The 20,053-nt window shown below is 38.6% G+C and overlaps 1 protein-coding gene across 1 annotated transcript; it reads right to left on the reverse strand.

The window, feature by feature from the left end:
- Positions 1–565: 565 nt before the first annotated feature.
- On the reverse strand, positions 566–19,222 carry LOC139328085 (calcium/calmodulin-dependent protein kinase type 1D-like). The gene is made up of 13 exons (XM_070958185.1): positions 19,118–19,222; positions 16,357–16,469; positions 8,539–8,664; positions 6,534–6,608; positions 6,191–6,329; positions 5,940–6,063; positions 5,386–5,461; positions 4,829–4,941; positions 3,431–3,509; positions 3,197–3,284; positions 2,306–2,658; positions 1,481–1,577; positions 566–1,395 (listed from the first exon to the last, which is right to left on the reverse strand). Exons 1-12 carry the CDS (start codon positions 19,220–19,222, stop codon positions 1,514–1,516), a joined length of 1,455 nt encoding a protein of 484 aa, XP_070814286.1. The 3' UTR covers positions 566–1,395; positions 1,481–1,513.
- Between the last annotated feature and the right edge of the window lie 831 nt (positions 19,223–20,053).

Consider the following 20,053-nt stretch of genomic DNA (forward strand, 5'->3'; position numbering starts at 1 on the left):
AAATATACTGATGATTGCTCTTCATCATAAAATAACTATGACCACAATGAGCATTCACGACCAGTGTGAGTAACAATGTTTTTCATCTTTAATCTTTAATGATGGAACTGTAGGTTCCATTTACTGATCAGAAACCACAATCTGTGTAAATATCATTCAAAAGCACCATCGCTATCACATTATGTTGGTACATATCAATATTTGGTGTAAAACATTGTGATATTGTGAGTTTGCCAGTATCCTTTTCATCACTTTGTGTTTTATCTAGAAAAAGGCCACAGTCCTGACAGCCCTGCAAACGGCCAACACAAACTTATTTGCCAGCAGTGAATATTGCACCACAATGACTGTATATGTCAGAACTGGAGAAAGGGTGAATGTTAAATTATTTATTTGTCTATTCTGCATGTGTTGTTTGTGCAAACCCCACAATATTTAAATAAAAGCATGTTAATACTTTGATTTCTGTCTCGATGGGAGAGGCTTACATGGTATCGCAGCTATTCATTCAACACAAGAAGAAGCATGACGACTGGTTACTAAATATAATATATAATAATATTGAGAAAATAATACAAAAGACATGTTTGTCACTACATTTGGGAATTCAGAATCAGCCGATGACATCACTAGTGTTGACAGCATCTTTACATTAGCTTGTGGCACTTAATGAGTTCAGTTGTTGAAGAAGAGAGCAGGTTATGCACATGACACTGACTCAACCTCAAAATATAGTTTAATCTCACAAGAAGAGTTGTAAGGTGGAAGTTGAAATCCATCAATGTAATCAATCATAAATGAAAAAATATCAATATAGTATGCAAAATTCTGCCTGCAGTTAAAAATAGATTGCCAGATGTCATTATAGTGTCCAATGGTGGATATCTTGACAAAGATATTGCAGAAAATACAAATGACATGACTCTTAAGTTTGGAGTCTGGAAAAGCTTATCAGCTTTAAAAACTAGAATTGAAAGTACAGCCATGTCAGTCTCCAAAAAAATCCTAAATTAGCTTTCACATTGCATACAGTATGTCAGCTAAGACCATTCAAAGCAAATACATTTTTAATGAATGGCATTTAGTAACATGTTGACAATAATATACAATAGATAATAGTATTAAAAAATATGTCATCACTATAACAGCATTTTGCATGAATTATTAATTATGAATTCTTCTTGTGTCTGTCTTAATGTGGTGTAACTGCATACACACATCATCATTATCATTGCACATTAAAGTGTTTTTTACAGTGTAGATACTGGTGTCTGTCGATGGAACATGTTTTGTGCAGCAGAAAACCATGACAGGCAGAAAAAGCTGAGCACCAGATGTATCAACATCTTCACACCAGGATGGATGCCACTGAGCGCCATCAACTCAAGACACAAACTAAAAAAAGAGATTTTTGAAAATGATTTATTAATTACATCCATTTGCATAGCCGACATCTAAATTCTGAGAAAAGACTCTTTACCTGCATGAGATTTATCTCAGGTTAGCCAGCCAATCACATGACAGAGCATACTCCGGACTGAAGAGGCTGGTCCTTCCTCTGAGCCACAGCATCCAGACTGCAACACATCACACAGATGAATTAGAATAACACAGTGACGGTGCGTGAGAGAAAATCATACTTTCAACAGCTGAATTTCTCTGGCTGAAGGTATTTCTTATAATTGTATTTACACTGAAAAAACAGAGAATGTCAGAGAGGATGTCAGCAGAATAATGTTCACAAATAGTGAATTAAAAAAGCAATAAAGAGCTTTTTCACTAGTTTTAGTCTTTAACTTTGTGCTATGTTGTTTTCAGCATTGGAAAATATTAATACTGCAAGACTGGATTCATCCTGAGAAATTACCAAAAACGACTGGGTTTATCAAACCTGAAAATCAAAAAACAGTGGACCTTGAAAGCATGTGAACAATGATAATATCATTAGTCTGTACAGTTCTCATAACAATTATTCAACCTCGATGGACAATGTTGCAAATCATACTAGAGGTATACTGTCCACTGCACCTGGAATATATCATGAACAGCTTTCAGAACCGACAGACATGAAGTCCTGCTTGATGAATTATCCACATTATCATCAAATAAATAATTCTCCTAAATTTCTAGGGGAGCAATTTGTCAGTCAAATTTACTTACTATTATTAAAATAGCAAAGAGATTTCTTAGGGATAACTTGAAAATCACCTTGACACCTCCTAGACTCATCTATCTATATATGAATTACTAGAATATGTTTGTGGTAACTCTGGTACGTCAGGTGGGACAGGGCAGCAGCTCTTACCTTTTGGATGGCATGATAGAAGCATCAATCTCTGAATGGAAGTTGTTGACTTCTCTTGTCTCATCAACGGTGAGGGCGTTGCCAGGCTCACTGTGACTGGCTCTCAGTGGTGTAAAGACACCTCTATGCAAGTCAGGATTACTGCAGGATAGATGATTGGTGGCATGAATGGGATTGCCATTTGGATCAAAGGTGTCAGCCTCATCGTGGCAGGGTCCCAGCATCTCAAGGTCATTCTGGGAGGAGGACTGTACTATGATGTGGGGCATGGAGAGGGGGGAGAGGGGAGGCTCATTCTGGGACAACTGCAGTTTCTTCATGTGATGGATTACTGTGGCTGCATTGAAGGCTTGCTGTTGGAAATGACACACAAAGAAAGAGGGTTATATTGGTGCCTACATATGACATGACACATCTTTCTTGAATTAGTCAGGACACAGCCTGTCATTAATATGTCACAGCCAGGTTCACATATTAAACTTCTAATACCCTTTCAAATACTCCTGGGATTGCGTCAAGAATAATCTACTTGACCTCAAGTAAATTGGTACGGCTTGGAAACTTCATAATGATATAGTTGAATGTAAATTGTTCAAAAATGCAACAACAGTGTTGAAGAGTGTACAACACTTAAGAGTGTCATTAGGTATTGAGAGTTATTGGCTATTTGTATCAAAGACTTTCCACTCAAAGGCTATAAAAGATAATTAGAAAATGTTGAGTGTATTTTCCCTTTGCCCCTGTTAACAGCCACAGTATGTTCCAAATGCTCATATATTGTTAAATATGGCTACTTACACTACATTTGTTTGTATTTGCGTGGTATGTATTGTTTGCCTATAACTAATAAAAGCAATACAAAGTAGTCCATGAGCCAGCAGTGTTACTTACCTTCCACTTAGATTTGGCAAAGTTTCTCTCCATCTGTTCACAGACAGACTGAAAAATGTCGAGGTCATTAGCTGTGTTTCCAGCAATCCTGCAATCATACCAAAGATACTAGTTGATTTGGAAAACAAAAAAATATTGTGTGTGTGTGTGTGTGTGTGTGTGTGTGTGTGTGTGTGTGTGTGTGTGTGTGTGTGTGTGTGTGTGTGTGTGTTCAAAAAGAGACAAAAGACTAACCAGGGGTGTTTGAGTGCCTGTTCAGTGAGGAAGCGTTTTGTGGGGTTTTTCTCCATCAAATTCCTAATGAAGTCTTTGGCTGTTGAGAGATGGCATGGACAGCTGTTCATTTCTGATTAGAATTAAGTGCTTTCACCTGCTGTTAAACATATCCTTGACCTTTATGTGGATGACCAATACCTCATTTTCCATCACAGTGCAATGCTCATATTGATCATCAAGACAAACAGAACCTGTCTGTTATCCCCTCTTTCATATATTACACCATTTTATAGCTTCTTCACACCTTATATGACATTTACTTTTTTTAGTATGAAATGACCAAGAGAAGCCCCACTCAACACCCCCTGCCCTGCCTCAACCTCAGGTAACAAACAAAACAGAACAAAACAAAGGACACATTAAGGGAAAATAAAATAAAACTAAATAAAATAAGGAGAGAAAATGCATCTGAGCCACGAGAAATAAAAGTAGGTCCTGCAACTTCATGTTTTTTTCTAAATATCTATTTGTATCTTTCCTCTTCATAAGTATGTTCACTTCTCCAAAAGTTTTTCAATATAAATCTAAAAATGAAGTCAGTCCTACATGTTTTCATTAGGAGAACATTCCCATCTTTTGATGTCAGCTAATTTAGTCCCTCAGGTAGGTGAGAAGTGTCCTTGCCCATTTAGTGCTGGATCTATAGTAATCATATCCGACATATCCACTTGTCCTCAAGTGATGATGTCAGTCGGTATGCTGATCTAAGGTTAGGCCTTAAAGATACATGAACAAATCATGATCTATAGTAGTTAACACTGAGGCTAACCATAGTAACAACACTCTTTTTGTCACATTTTATGAAACAACCAGAGCTGCATTGAGGTCTTTTGAAGCAAGTCACAAACCAAGTCTATAGACTTTATAGGAATAGTCTGATGCATGCTGACCTTATCCTGCAAAATAGTATGAGACTTCTTGCTTTCAACACTCCCCTTTAAATGGGACAACAGGGCAATACATCAGAAACAGAAAACTAGTTACTCAAACATTAACCCCATAGGCCTGACAAAAATGACTACAGGTGGTCAGGATTTTGAAGTGGTAACGTGTGTCCACCTTTTTGAAGTTTCACCTCATCACGCCTTCACATTTCAATTCAGGCTTAGCCTTAAGGCAATCAAATATTAAATAAGTTCTTACTAGTTAAATCCAAGTCAAGTTTCAAATTAAATCCACAGAAAAGACTTTAATAAGAAAATATTCATTACAGCCACTTTGAGTCTGGCTCAGCTCCAAGCTGGATTAGCGTCAGTGTATAAAAATAAATGAAACTAAAAGAGAAAGTGCAGTCATCTTAGATCTCTAAACATTTTTCAGCACTGAGATGTGAAATGTTTTCTACAGTTTTCACACCTGACTCAGAGATGTTGTCCCAGAAGGGTGAATGAAAGGCATACTCGGCCCTCATGATCTTTGAAAACAGACGAGTTTCGTTCTCTTCAAAGAATGGAGGGTAGCCACAGAGCCTGCAACACAGAGACGACAACTTAACTCAGCTGATCTCTTTATATCCACTTTTTGAAAATCCCTTACACCTAGATTTTGGATGACTTAAACTATGATGCAGTGTTTTGTTCCTGGTTACAGCAACCTGGTACTCTAAATATGATGTCACTGTGGTTCCTCCACAGTCACTCAGGATCACAGGCTTTGTAGTATATAGCACAATTCCACAAACCAAACTGATGGATAAGTTCTAAAAAAATAAATAAGTATTAAGAAGAGTTTAACTTATAACCTCTACATAACATATGATCAGCTGATCCAGGAGACATGAAAGAACTCTCAGCTATAAGTTTATGGTGGGGAAAATATTTACAGAATCTGAAAATAAATTATTTTGAATGTGTAATGACTATTTATGAATAGCCATATACTGTGCTATGTTACTGTTCAAGAACAGAACTCACAGGATATACGTGATGACTCCGATGGACCAGCAGTCCACTGCTTTGCTGTAGGGTTTCTGGGCCAAAACCTCAGGGGCTGTGGAACAACACATGACAATGGGTAACAGGCAGGTAAGAGGACGAAGAAGCACTGTTCAAAGTGGATTACTTTTACCATGGATGTCCTCTAATATTTAAGTTGTTGTAATTTCAAATGTCACTATCAGCTGCCAGCTGCAAAGCTGCTATAATCCCATAAAGTTCAACTTATTTGAAAGCTAATAAATGAACAAATAATGTTGAATATTATAATGGGTTCGCTTGTATAAATCACACTAATGGCAAATTTAGACATCATTTCAAGTGCAACAACTCTAATAGTCCTGTAGTCCTAACAGAGATCAAATCACAGCCAACAAAAAACCCTAAGCATGTCATTATGACAATGTGAGCTTTTTATCTGCTAATACATTTGACACATTTGAACAAATAATATGATATATTCCCTCTGATTATGAAAACATGTATGCCAAGACTGACTATTTCATTGATTTATGAAAACTGATTTAACTCACCAACATATCCTGGTGTACCGCAGGCCGTGGACATCACACCATGCTCCAACGCCTTGGACAAACCAAAGTCACTGACCATGATCTTCGCATTCTCATCTGTGTTATAGTACAGCAGGTTCTCAGGCTGCTCAGAGAGAGAGAAGGAGAGAGAGAGCAGTAAAAAGTAGGGAAAGACAAAGTGTGTGTGCGTGTGTGTGTGTGTGTGCGTGCGTGCGTGCGTGCGTGCGTGCGTGCGTGTGTGTAAGCCTTACCTTAAGATCCCTGTGTACAATGCTGTTCTCGTGCAGGTAGTTGACGGCCTGTAGCACCTGTTTGATCACTTTACTGGCATCCCTCTCAGTGTAAACCCCCTTGTCTAAAATGCGATCAAACAGCTCCCCACCCGACACCCTGCACACACACAAATACACAAGGTGGTGCATTCTTTCTAAACATGGAACTTTGAATATTTCACTCATTCTAAACATCATTTAGCTTCAATGAAAAGATAAAACAATCTGATACAGAACATTTATTATACTGTCAATGCAGAATAAGAAATGAGACCCATTGTAAATACCATTGACATGAGGTGATAATAATGAGCCCACTTACAATTGCATGACCAGGTAATAGTGCGTTCGACTCTCATAGAAATCCTCCAGTCCCACTACGTTCTCATGCTTTATCCTGAAATAGTAAGAAAGAGGTTGAGGCATCATTTGTGTCTTCACTGGCAAATGTTGCATGTTTATAGTGTTGTTACAGCTGTTATACTTGTCCCTGTTCTTCAAACATGGTTTAAATAGTTCAGGTTATCATGCTGTTATCAGATTAAATCATCCTGTTTGTTCTCATTCAGCTAATAGTGCAAAAGATGTGTGTGTGGTTATGTCGCTCTGCCTATGTTGCAAAATGTACATAAATAAATTGATCCAGTGCCTTTTTGTTGGGATTCAACCTCACATTTATGGGTGCATTGTCGAAAAATAGATGAAGAGTAAATGAAAGCATCAGGTCACGGTTATGCCTGAGACACAGGTGAAATGCTAGCCTGCAAGGAGCTGGCACAAACAGCTTTACAGAATAAAATGAAAATGTATCTAAGCTAACTTTTCTATTGCAAACCATAATACGGCTGTAAAATATAACTCTATACGGTTGGTATTTTGGTGAAAGTAAAGCAAAAAGAGTGTAATCAGTAATGCATTGCTCCAGTCCACACATACAATAATATTGTAAAGGAACTTATTGATTTCAAATATATTTCAAACATACATCACAGGGAGAAAGTTTTAAATCAGTCTTGGAGATCATGTGTTTGAGAAACATGACATCTGTTCTGGGGTTGCACAGGGCAGCTGCCTAGGTCCATTACTCTTCTCACTATACATGCTGCCACTGGGTGACATCATCAGAGAACACAGTGCATGTTTCCATAGTTACACAGATGACACACAACTGTACATCTGTGCTGAACCAAATGATGCTGCAGCTGTAGACTCCATTGTTAACTGTCTTTTGACAAAAAATAAGTGGATGAGCAATAATTTCCTGAAGATAAATGAGGCCAAAACTTCTTTTAGTTCTTTTAGAGCTTCATCCAAATAAACTTTTAACCTTATTATACTCTAGTATCACCTAGATTTAAAAATTTTATTGTGTGATTTTTTTTTGTCTTTATTTGTATTTCCACTCTTGTTTTCATCTTATTTTACATTGATTCTTTATGTTTTTATGTCCATTCTGTTTTTTCCATGTAAAGCACTCACTTGGTGTATGTGATATTTTTCTTGTAAAGCACTTCGAGCTGTAATACCTGTATGAAAGGTGCTATACAAATAAAGTTGATTATTATTGTTGTTGTTGTTGTTGTTATCGTGAAATGAAAGTAAGGGTAACATGTTATTTCTAACATTTTTAAAAAAGAAAAAAAAATTTGGATAATTGCACCAACAGATCATAAGAATTTCTGAATAACCTGCATGTTTTCATTCAGAATCAAAATTCTATCAACACTCTTTCATTATAAATCCCTTTTGCATTTGAAAATTACTTTGTGTATGTGGTTCCCAGTAAAGTGGCTCAGTCATGATCCAGCTAACTGTCAGTAGGACTCTACTTGTGCAGGTTTGTTCTTACAGATGAATTTATGAATTTTAAAATAGTTTTGAAAAACCAAAAGAGCGAGATGTATGTCTATGTAAATTTGTCGTGTCTCGTTTTGTTTGTTTGTGTGTGTGTGTGTTTGTGTGACCAGGTATTTAGCACGTTGTGGGGACAAAAATCTGTTTACACAGTCACAGTGTGGGGACTGACCTCCCTTATGGGGACAAAATGCAGGTCCCCTTAATGTAAATCATTAAATTTTAGGGTACAGACTGTGGATAGGGTTACGGGTTAGGTAAGGTTAGATTAGGTACAGGGTTAGGAATAGGCAAATAGTGGTTATGGTTAGGGTTAGGGTTAGGGTAAGGCTCCAGGAAATGAATGTAAGTCTATGTAATGTCCCCACAAGTGATATAAACACAACGTGCGTGCGTGCGTGCGTGCGTGCGTGCGTGCGTGCGTGCGTGCGTGCGTGCGTGCGTGCGTGCGTGCGTGCGTGCGTGTGTTTTACCTTTTCAGTACATTGATTTCATTTTCCAGGTTGCTATGAACAAGGTGTTTTTTCTTCAGACATTTCAGGGCATACAGCTTTCCTGTGTTCTTCTCTCTCACCATAAAAACCTCTGAAAAAGACCCCCTGCACAAAAAAAGAAAATACAGAGACAGAAAAGTTGAAGTGGGGTTAACTGAGAGATATTTTTTTAAACGACTTAAGATACAGTATACTCGCAGAGTAATACTTTAACATTTCACTCTCTGTGTTGCTTGGTTGGATTTTTCAGTGCAGCTTAACTGTGAACAGTACTTGTGTTTCTGACAGTTCCAAGTTGTCGTAGCACTCAAGTCTGTTCATATGTTAGAAATGTTTTGAGAGACTCCATGGTGCAAATATTCACACTAACTACTTGCAAAATGAATTATCAGAGCATTAAAAATGTAATAACATTTATTGTCCACTTCATAAGTGTGTCTGCAATGTGCTTTGAAAGCTGTGCTGATCTACTGTAATTGGCTGCCTGCAGTGTTGCTCCAGCCTGTGTTCCATTCCACTCTGAGTTCATATTCCAACCCAGTCGTCAGAATAAATGTTGGTATTGTAAGTTTCTGCAAACCACAGATATATTCAAACTGCGTTCTCAGCGTCTTGGTTCCATTTAGCAGCAGCTTTACCATGAAATCTGCCTATTTCATGGAGCCTTTGAGGTTGCACTATGTCAGTCATTGAACCTAACCCCTGACAACTCAGAGTTGAGACCAGGAGGCAGAGCTGCAGTCCTACACGCTTACTGCGCCTCCATTAGAGCAGTTACCCACCCAACACTCCATAGAGACTGTGTCTGCCCGCCGACCACGTAAACTAAGTAAACCAAAAGTACAGAGAAGAGGAGTTAAACATAAGAATCTAATTAAAATTAAAACAACCTCTGCAATAGTACAACAAGATAGGAGAATTAAATGTGGACTCCTTAACATCAGATCTCTGTCCTCTAAAGTTGTTCTAGTAAATGAGTTAATATCAGACCATAATATTGATTTATTTTGTCTGACTGAAACCTGGCTGTGTCCTGAAGAGTATGTGAGCCTGAATGAAGCTACTCCTCCGAGCCATATTAATACTCACATTCCTCGAGGCAGCGGCAGAGGAGGTGGAGTTGCAGCCATTTTTGACTCAAGCCTTTTGATCAACCCTAAACCTAAACTCGACTATGACTCATTTGAAAGCCTTGTTCTCACTCTTTCTCATGAAAAATGGAAAAACGTGCAGCCAGTTTTATTTGTTATAGTATACCGCTCTCCTGGTCCTTACTCCCAATTTATAGCTGAGTTCTTGGAGTTTCTATCAGGATTAGACCTTAAAGCAGATAAAGTAATTATTGTAGGTGACTTTAATGTACATGTCGACGTTGATAATGACAGCCTTAGCACTGCGTTTATCTCAGTATTAGACTCAGTTGGCTTCCATCAGAATGTACATGAACCGACTCACTGTCGACTCACTCCTTGTTCTGACATATGGCATTGAAATCGAAGACTTAATAGTCTCCTCACAGAATCGGACCATCATTTAATAACTTTTGAATTCATATTACCAGACTACCAGCCAGTAGGCAAAAATTCTTATACCAGACTCCTGTCTGATAGTGCTGTAGCTAACTTTAAGGATATGATCCCATCAGTATTTAATTCAATGCTATGTTTCAATACAACAAAGGATTCCTATGCTAATGTTAGTCCCTCCCAGATTGACTACCTGGTTGATCGTGCTACAGGTTCATTGCGTATGACACTTGACTATGACACTATGACTCTGTTGCTCCCCTAAAAAAGAAGAAAATTAAACAGAGGAGGTTAGCTCCATGGTATATTCCTCAAACCCGCAAATTAAAGCAAACTTCACGGAAAATAGAAAGGAAATGGCGTTCTACCAATTTGGAAGAATTTCAGTCCGCCTGGCAAGACAGTCTTAAAATATACAGGAAAGCCCTCCGCAGTGCCAGGGCAGTCTATTACTCTGCACTAATAGAGGAAAATAAGAACCATCCCAGGTTTCTCTTCAGTACTGTAGCCAGGCTGACAGAGAGCCATAATTCTGTTGAATCATGTATTCCTTTAGCTCTGAACAGTAATGACTTCATGAGCTTCTTTAATGATAAAATTCTGACTATTAGAGACAGAATTCATCGGCTCCTGCCGTCAACAGGTACTGTTTTGTCTTCAAACACAGAAACCGTAGAAACTGTTACTCAGTCTGTCGCAGTTTTAGACTGTTTTACTCCTGTCGACCTTCAACTAATTTCAATAATTTCATCATCAAAATCATCAACCTGTATTTTAGATCCTATCCCGACTAAGCTGTTTAAAGAAGTATTACCTCTAATTGACTCTTCAGTATTAGACATGATCAATCTGTCTTTATCAACAGGCTACATACAACAGGCTACTTTACTGTCCTTTAAAGTAGCTGTGATAAAACCGCTACTTAAAAAGCCTACTCTTGATCCAGGGGTTCGGTCGAGGCAGATGGCCGCCCACCCAGAGTCTGGTTCTGCCCGAGGTTTCTGCCTGTTAAAAGGAAGTTTTTCCTCGCCACTGTCGCCAAGTGCTTGCTCATGGGGGAATTGTTGGTTCTCTGTAGATAAAAGAGCTTGGTCTGTACCAGCTCTATATGGAAAGTGTCCTGAGACAACTTCTGTTGTGATTTGGCGCTATGCAAATAAATTGAATTGAATTGAATTATTATTTACATTTACATTTAGTTTTATCTTGTACTCACTGCTGCTTTTTCTGTATATATTCTGTATCACTTTTTTGTTTATTTTTTTAAATTCCTTTATATATTCTATGAATACATCTACCTGTATTTTAGATCCTATCCCGACTAAGCTGTTTAAAGAAGTATTACCTCTAATTGACTCTGCAGTTTTAGACATGATCAATCTCTCTTTATCAACAGGCTACGTACCACAGTCCTTTAAAGTAGCTGTGATAAAACCGCTACTGAAAAAGCCTACTCTTGATCCAGGGGTTTTAGCCAACTATAGACCGATATCCAACCTTCCCTTTCTCTCAAAAACTCTTGAGAAAGCAGTTGCCAATCAGCTGTGCGACTTTCTAAACAATAATAGTTTATTCGAGGATTTCCAGTCAGGATTTAGAGTGCATCATAGCACAGAGACAGCACTGGTTAAAGTTACAAATGACCTTCTAATTGCATCTGATAAAGGATTTGTCTCTGTACTAGTCTTACTGGATCTTAGTGCTGCATTTGACACCATTGACCATGGCATCCTATTGCAGACACTGGAACATTTCATTGGCATTAAGGGAACTGCGCTAAGCTGGTTTAAATCCTACTTGTCAGATCGCTCTCAGTTTGTACGCGTTAATGACGACTCCTCTGTGCTCACTAAAGTCAGCTATGGAGTTCCGCAGGGTTCTGTGCTTGGACCAATTCTATTCACCTTATATATGCTTCCTTTAGGTAAGATTATCAGGAAGCACTCAATAAATTTTCATTGCTATGCAGATGATACCCAGCTATATTTATCAATGAAACCGGAAGAAACCAGTCAGTTAACTAGACTACAAGCATGTCTTCATGACATAAAGACCTGGATGACCTGCAATTTTCTGATGCTAAACTCGGACAAAACTGAAGTTATAGTAGTAGGCCCTAAACATCTTAGAAGGTCACTTTCTGATGACATAGCAGTTATGGATGGCATTGCGCTGGCCTCCAGCACCACTGTAAAGAATCTGGGAGTTATCTTTGACCAAGACATGTCCTTTCACTCCCATGTAAAACAAATTTCAAGGACTGCCTTTTTTCACCTACGTAATATCGCAAAAATCAGGCATATTTTGTCTCAAAATGATGCAGAAAAACTAGTCCATGCATTCGTAACTTCCAGGCTGGATTATTGCAATTCTTTACTATCAGGCTGCCCAAATTCGCTGCTGAATATTCTCCAGTTGCTCCAGAACGCTGCAGCACGTGTTCTGACAAAAACCAGGAAGCGAGATCATATTTCTCCAATACTCGCCACTTTGCACTGGCTCCCTGTAAAGTTTAGAATAGAGTTTAAAATTCTCCTCCTTACTTACAAAGCCATAAGTGGCCAGGCACCTTCTTATCTTAAAGAGCTCATAGTACCTTATTGCCCTACTCGAACACTGCGTTCCCAGAATGCAGGTCTACTTATGGTTCCTAAAGTCTCAAAAAGCAGAACAGGAGTCAGAGCATTTAGCTATCAAGCTCCTCTCCTGTGGAACCATCTTCCAGTCTTTGTCCGGGAGGCAGACACTGTCTCTACATTTAAGAGTAGGCTTAAAACTTTCCTTTTTGATAAAGCTTATAGTTAGGGCTGGCTCAGGCTTGTCCTGGACCAGCCCCTAGTTATGCTGCTATAGGATTAGACTGTTGGGGGACATCCAAAGATACACCGAGCTCCTCCGTCCTTCTGTCCCTCTCCATCCGCACACTCTCATGTCCTACCACGGCGTGTTACTAACTTAGCTCCTTCCCCGGAGTCTCTGTGCTTTGTCGTCTTGCAGGTTCCCATGGACAGTGGCTGAATCTGGATTGTGGATTTCAGCTGCGTCTCCTGCCTTGGCCCTGCCTGACATCCACTGCAACTGCTACTGCTGTTATTACATCCACTGTCACTGTTACTGTGACTGCATGTCTGTCTCTCTGTCTCTGTCTCTCTCTCTCTCTCTCTCTGACTGCTTTTCTTTCTTTCTGTCTGTCTGTCTGTCTGTCTGTCTGTCTGTCTCTCTCTCTCTCTCTCTCTCTTGCTCTTCCTCTCTCACCCAACCGGTCGAGGCAGATGGCCGCCCACCCAGAGTCTGGTTCTGCTCGAGGTTTCTGCCTGTTAAAAGGAAGTTTTTCCTCGCCACTGTCGCCAAGTGCTTGCTCATGGGGGAATTGTTGGTTTCTTTGTAGATAAAAGAGCTTGGTCTGTACCAGCTCTATATGGAAAGTGTCCTGAGACAACTTCTGTTGTGATTTGGCGCTATACAAATAAAATTGAATTGAATTATGGTCATCTGTATGCTTTTTGTTAATTTCTACTACAACAAAACAATTTCCCAGATTGGGATCAATAAAGAAGCAGTCTAAAGTCTAAAGTCTAAATTATGCTGCAGCTCCAGGAATAAATTTTTATTTATCACACATTTTTGGAATTATCTATCTCACCCAGTAATTTGTCAACATCAAATTCTCAGTCATCAGAAACCCTGCAATGCACATGTAAATGTAGCTGAATGACCAAATTGAGTGTTAACTGGGTGTGTCGTCAATCAACGTGTGCTGTCAATCAATGTGTGCTGTCAATCAGGTAGAACAGTATAGGTTTGATTTAAAATGCCAACCTCCATTAAAGACACCATATAACGTTCAGAAGCACATCAGTCAGTCAGTCTAAACCAGGCCGTCTTGAGTTACGACACCATGTAACCTAGACAGGCCAAGACAGTCTTGGCTGTGTTTCAGCATGGCACCTTTTTCTTTAGGCTCCCCAACAGATTTCATCTAGGGTTTAATCCTACATTTTGGCCTCTGAGTCAAGCATTTGTACCAGTGATACTGTACTGCAACTCTGGCCACTAAAATGACTTAAAACCTAATACTGCCAATGGTACTTGCCATGCATTGTGTTCTGAATTAAGGTGAGAATTTGTGGAGGATTTGAGTGTCCTGTGAACATGCTGATTTACACCTGTTTCTACTTTGAAACTTGACAGTCAATCACTTGGAATGAAAACCATGGATAATCCGCAAAAAATCTGCTTTTTTATTACTTAAAACAAACTGAATGCACCTTTGCAAAGCAATGTGAGTCCATCTCTAATGTATTTGCAAAGTAACAGATGTGTTGACTTTCCTTTGTCACCTTTGCATCTCATGTTTACACAAACATATACCTGCACCTGCTTACACAACCTCCCCTCATATACTGTACATTCAGACCACCAATGCACCAATATAGTCACACTCTTAATCCTATAATGAAGTGGTACCAGGATGTTCCTGTACTGCTGTTCTGATGTCAGTGCTACACACACCTGACTCATTCACAGCCAGTTGAGGACTGAGCACTAAGCAGCTTTGAGAGTGCAGGACAGCTTTGAGTAATCTACACCTATAGTTAACAAGCATTTGTTACAGGTCTGGTCTACTGGTCTACCTACATTTCAGAAAATTATGCAGATAAAACAAAACTTTTTCAGTGCAGGACAGGAGAGGAACACTTTGCTAATAGCTACTAATCAAATTTAATTCAAGGACCATTCCAGTGCTTTTAGGGCACTGACAAATCACATATAAGACTGAGTGTGAAATGTCAATATTAGTTTCCACCAACATTGGAAAACTTTGGTATTCTTTACTATTCATATTCTTATTCTTTGTTAGTATATTTAATTGATTTAAAGCTGATGCAAAGCTGCTTGTCTTCTGAACTATACATCAATGAATTTGCAAAGCAGGCTTATTTTGTTAAACACTTCCATAAAGTTGGGACTGATGAGAGACAGATTAAAAAAAAAATAGAATGGCCAAAATAGATGCAGCACAGGCCAAGACATCCCGACTTTCATTCCCTCGAATGGCTGTGATGTTTCTCATAACTGGCAAATTGACTTTGATATGTAACACTAGTGGAGCCGCCCTTTAAATAGAAAAGTCAAAGCTTTCTGTCAAATCATGGCTTACACCCAGGAAACTAAACTACTGGCATAGCATAGTTTGACATTAGTACTGAGGTACCATCTGGACACAGGTATCAAAACAGCTGTTTGGGGCTAGAGCAAAATCAGGTTATTTACCTTAAAATCTAAATAAGAACTAAACTTTTGCTGGCACAAAATGTCAATATTAATATCACACCTGTTCAAGCTTTAACAGCAAAGCAGACATCAGGACCGACAGGTTAACAATGTAAAATCTTCCACTGGTAGGTTCAGCTGTGAGTAGATTACTCACAGAGTAAGAGGCTCCATTGATAAAACAAGCTCTCAGGGAGGTGATGAAAGGGATTAACCACAGCCTGGAGAGCCCAATCTGAGCCTGGTAACTGGGAGATAGATAGCAGTAACCCCTTCCATCCACTTAAACCAGTGACAGCCCTCTGAACTTGGGCAAAATAATTTGTTACTGTAGAACGATCACTGAAAACAGACTTGCGGTATTTAAAAAAATCTGAAGAGAAATCTCCAACTTCAAGGGGAGCTGAGGCAAAGCACAAAGGAAGCTTTTGTGAATGCAACTGCACCTGCCATTTTCAGTCCTGTCCATTGTGTTTTGGACTGTTTTGATCCTGCTTTTTTAAGACCACACCCTCCGCTTCTGCTGCTTCTTGTAGTGCATCTGCAGGATTTTCTGACACAACTGCTCATTCCCACTAGTCATTGTACAAAGCCCAGCTGCTGTCCGAAGTCTGTGCCAATTAGCATTAACAATTGGTATTTGGTGTGAGAAAGACATCAGACATGATTGACAACCTGTCAAATAGCAGTTTGGTGTAGCATGGTGCAACAAGTAGATATGATAAGATAAACTTTACTGATCTCACACTGGAGAAATTCACTTCAAACGAATGCTCATTACTGCTGAATTGATGGTCTTCAAGCATAACTTCCTTCTCTCTTTTTTTTTTTTTGCAACATTTAAATAACCAAGTAACCAAAAAACGTACAAGTGGCAATTCCCTGTCAATGAATCTTGCCACTTGTATGTCGGACTAGTCGTTCTCTTCCTCAGGTAACACACTGAGTAACCACCGTGTCTTTCTTGTCCATCTTTATTTTGAACAGCAGTACTTACGATCCCATCTTCCCCTTGAAGTCAAACACATCCTTGATGTTACTGGTGCTTTTCTTCCAGCTGCAGATGATCTCCTTCCGCCCCATCTTGGCTCTGACGTTGCCGTTAGACTCCTGAAACACAGATGACATTAATTATTTATATGAATTATGGGTTAAAAAACACAGAGATCAGATCCAATCTTATGACTGGAAAGCCACCAGTGTTAACCTGCAATGATTTTCATTTGATCAGCATCACTTTAACATGCCTCTGTCCCTCACATATGAAAGCTAAAGTTCAGCCCTCAATAAATCTCATTCTGTGAACATCATGGTGTAAGGAATATAATGTATGTCTAACTATCTTTAACTGAATCTGTTTACTTCAAAGAAATGTGTTTATAGCTTTTGGAAATAACAAAACAAATCAAACTGAACTGGATTAAATCATGGGCAGAGTAAGAAATATGTGATGCAGTGTATCTTTGCTGAAAGAATCAAAATGGAATCCTGGAGGATTATATCATGAAAACTTTTTTTTCTTTTAGAATCATTTTGGTCTCCTACTGAAGGAAGGATGTCATTTGCAGGACAGATAACCTCAGTGTCCAACTTCAAGTGCAACATCTGTTGCTTCTTTTGTTTAAATCATATTCTGTGATGCCCTCAGCCTGTCAGTTTCATCTGGTCCATGTGGATCTCTGCAGGAAATGTGCCGTATGGAAAAGCACATGCTGTCTTGTACTGTAGCAGTGGCTGTATCACTTCATCTTCTGAGATTGCAGGGTGTGTCTGCAAAATCAGAAAAGGCTCACATGTCCTTTTTGGAAAAGACATGATTTTTTTTTTTGAAAGACACTGACAAATGGCCTTCTTTGTTATTTAGGTATGAGGACTGGTTGAACCTCTGTGGTGAGACAATTAGCTGATGATTAGTTGATGAACAGCAAATGTATTTGTTAAATCTTTAATAGTATATTAATCTTTTACTTTTAAGTTATTTATTCAGTAAAAATAGCAAACGTTTACTTGTTCAAGCTTGTCAAAAGGGGGAATTTTCTCCATGTCTCTGCTAATATCACTGTAATTAAATAATGAATTGTGTTTGTTGGCTCTTGGTCAGACAATGGCCAATATTTACCCATACATTATAAAGACATTAGGCTTAGACACTTTAGAGTGAATACTTCTCTTTTTTAAAAGAATAATTGTTAGTCGTCAACTACAATTAGTGCTGTAGCTACCATCAATGACACTGAGGTCATGTCTCCTGTACTTCTTTTTTGATGGACATTTTAGCAAGTAATCCCATTATTTTTTGGATGTAATTAGTTTTATTCAATTTAACTAGTTTTGGTAAATTAAAAATCTATTTCCCATCATAACATGAATCTTGCAGAGTTGGTGTTTCTTTCTGGGTTTAGAAAATTTTCTTATGTGTCTGTCCAAATTGTTGCTTGAAAACCCTGCTGACTTATCTGAAAAGACATTGTCACAATGCTGGAAAGAATTTCTCTTAGCTCATGGAAAGTTCATGTTTGGAAAATACAGGTTTTTTTGAAGGACAGACACATGTTGGGAAAAAATATTACCTCAGTATTTCTAAAATCCTGACTGCAGCCTTGACCATAATGATCAGACACATGATTACCAAAGTCAGTGTGAGTGCTTCCCTGACCCTAACCTTTCCCTGTTCTATGACCCTTTAAGACATCACCCCACCTTCCCCTTGTGTTCTGGTTACATAAACAGTTGCATGTCCATGACTGATGTCAGTCCTCACTGGGTAAAGCCCATTTGTACCTATCAGCTACACAAGATTGAAAAAGACTGAGGATTAAAGAGGTAAATAGCAGTGGTTAGTTCATCTTCCCAGCCATCCCCCCTGCCCTCCCTCCCTCCTCCTCACCTCTTGTACTCCCTCTGTCTGCAGAAAGAACAGATTAGTGGCTGATTCCCTGACAGGACAAAAACTGGGTCATTTTATAAGCTTGGCCTTGAAAGGAAATGAACTCTGACCTTTCAAAAATATTTGCTGAAATGCACCAATGTTATGTATTACATCCTAAAACTGATTTGCCAATTTTAGAATGCAGTTAATTAGAGTTAAAGCCCAGAAAATCACTGTCACATTTTTGAGATTACAAGGAATATTTCACAATCACTTTATATGCTAACTGAATTCTATTTGCTGAATGACATTATTACAAAATCATTTGAATTTTCTAGGAAAACAAATGGAAGTACAGACTCAGTTCCAGCTTTTCGTCATGCCTTTTACTCAGCAGGGAACAGAATCCTTTGAATCACTTTGTTTCAGCTTTGGTTGTTTCTAAAGCTCTAAATGTTACCAGTGGCTCTTCAGGCTGAGGCACCAATTTTTGAGAAGTTAAGGGGTAGAGATTAAAAGACCATAAAGATATATTCAAGATGAAGTTTGAACTGTTTGTCCCTTAGTGATTCCAAAAAGCAAACCCCAAAATAGGCTACACTGAAGCAAAGAGAGTAAAGTAAGTAAGTAAAGTCCCATTGGATTCATGTGAGTAGTTTTCAGGAACCCTGCCCGTTCATTCTGTTTCCTTATTAAATATAGAACTTCCACAGATAAGGCTATTAGATGGAGGTGACGAGAGGACAGAAAGGATCTCGGAAATGTCTGAAATGAGCTCGTCTATTATTTAAATGTTTAAATTTTAAACATCTTTTTTATAACTCATTACGACTTTGTTTCACTGTAGTTGTACAGATATAATAAAGAATAGATGCAGAAAGAGTTTTACCTGCGGAGCGGCGTGGAACTGGTGGAGGTGAGGCGCTCGTGGACGGACCTGACTGTATGAACCACGGTGCCGAGCTGCACGCGCAGGGGGCGGAGCCTCGTCCATTCACCGCTGCTCAGTCTCAGTAATCAGACGACGTGCTGCATTTAAGGACTCCTGGAAACTGCTGCACGCCGGTTACAATGCTGTCCCTCCTCTGGAAAACTGTCAGTCTTTGCATTTGGTTAATTATAGCTCGTTTTCTTCTACATTTGGGATGATGATTCTTTCATTATTTGTCATTGATTTAGCAAATTAATTCGTATCTCAGACAAAATCTGTCAGGTCAAGTGTGAAGGCATCTTTATACGGTATAAATACCATATTCAAAATGATTTGCATCTTGTTTCGACTATTTCCTCATGCATTGGATATAGTCCATGCCATCATTGTTAACAATAAAACCACCAGCTAAATGAAGTTAAGGTAAAAAATACAATGGAGTTTGATTAAATTAGTTAATTACCACGTTTGCAAAGTGATGTTTCTAAAATCTTTAATTTGTCTGACCAACCGCCCAAAGACTTCCAGATATTTAATCCCAGCAATGATATAAAACAGAAAAGCAGCAATCCTCACACACGTGTGTGTGTGTGTGTGTGTGTGTGTGTGTGTGTGTGTGTGTGTGTGTGTGTGTGTGTGTGTGTGTGTGTGTGTGTGTGTGTTATTATGTATTTATTTTTTGACAGTGAATGACAGTTGAAATTTAGGAAGAAAATAATTTTCATTACTAAAATAAGCAACTAATATGACAAAAACAGACAGAGGAACCATAAGAAACACAATAGTTTAATATACTTATTATGCAGCTTAAAGTGCAAGCTGTATCAGCACCATTAACAACAAAACAAAAACATTATTATTATTATTATTATTATTATTATTATTATTATTATT

This window comes from Chaetodon trifascialis, chromosome 3 (assembly GCF_039877785.1).
Source record: "Chaetodon trifascialis isolate fChaTrf1 chromosome 3, fChaTrf1.hap1, whole genome shotgun sequence".
NCBI classification, from domain to species: domain Eukaryota; kingdom Metazoa; phylum Chordata; class Actinopteri; order Chaetodontiformes; family Chaetodontidae; genus Chaetodon; species Chaetodon trifascialis.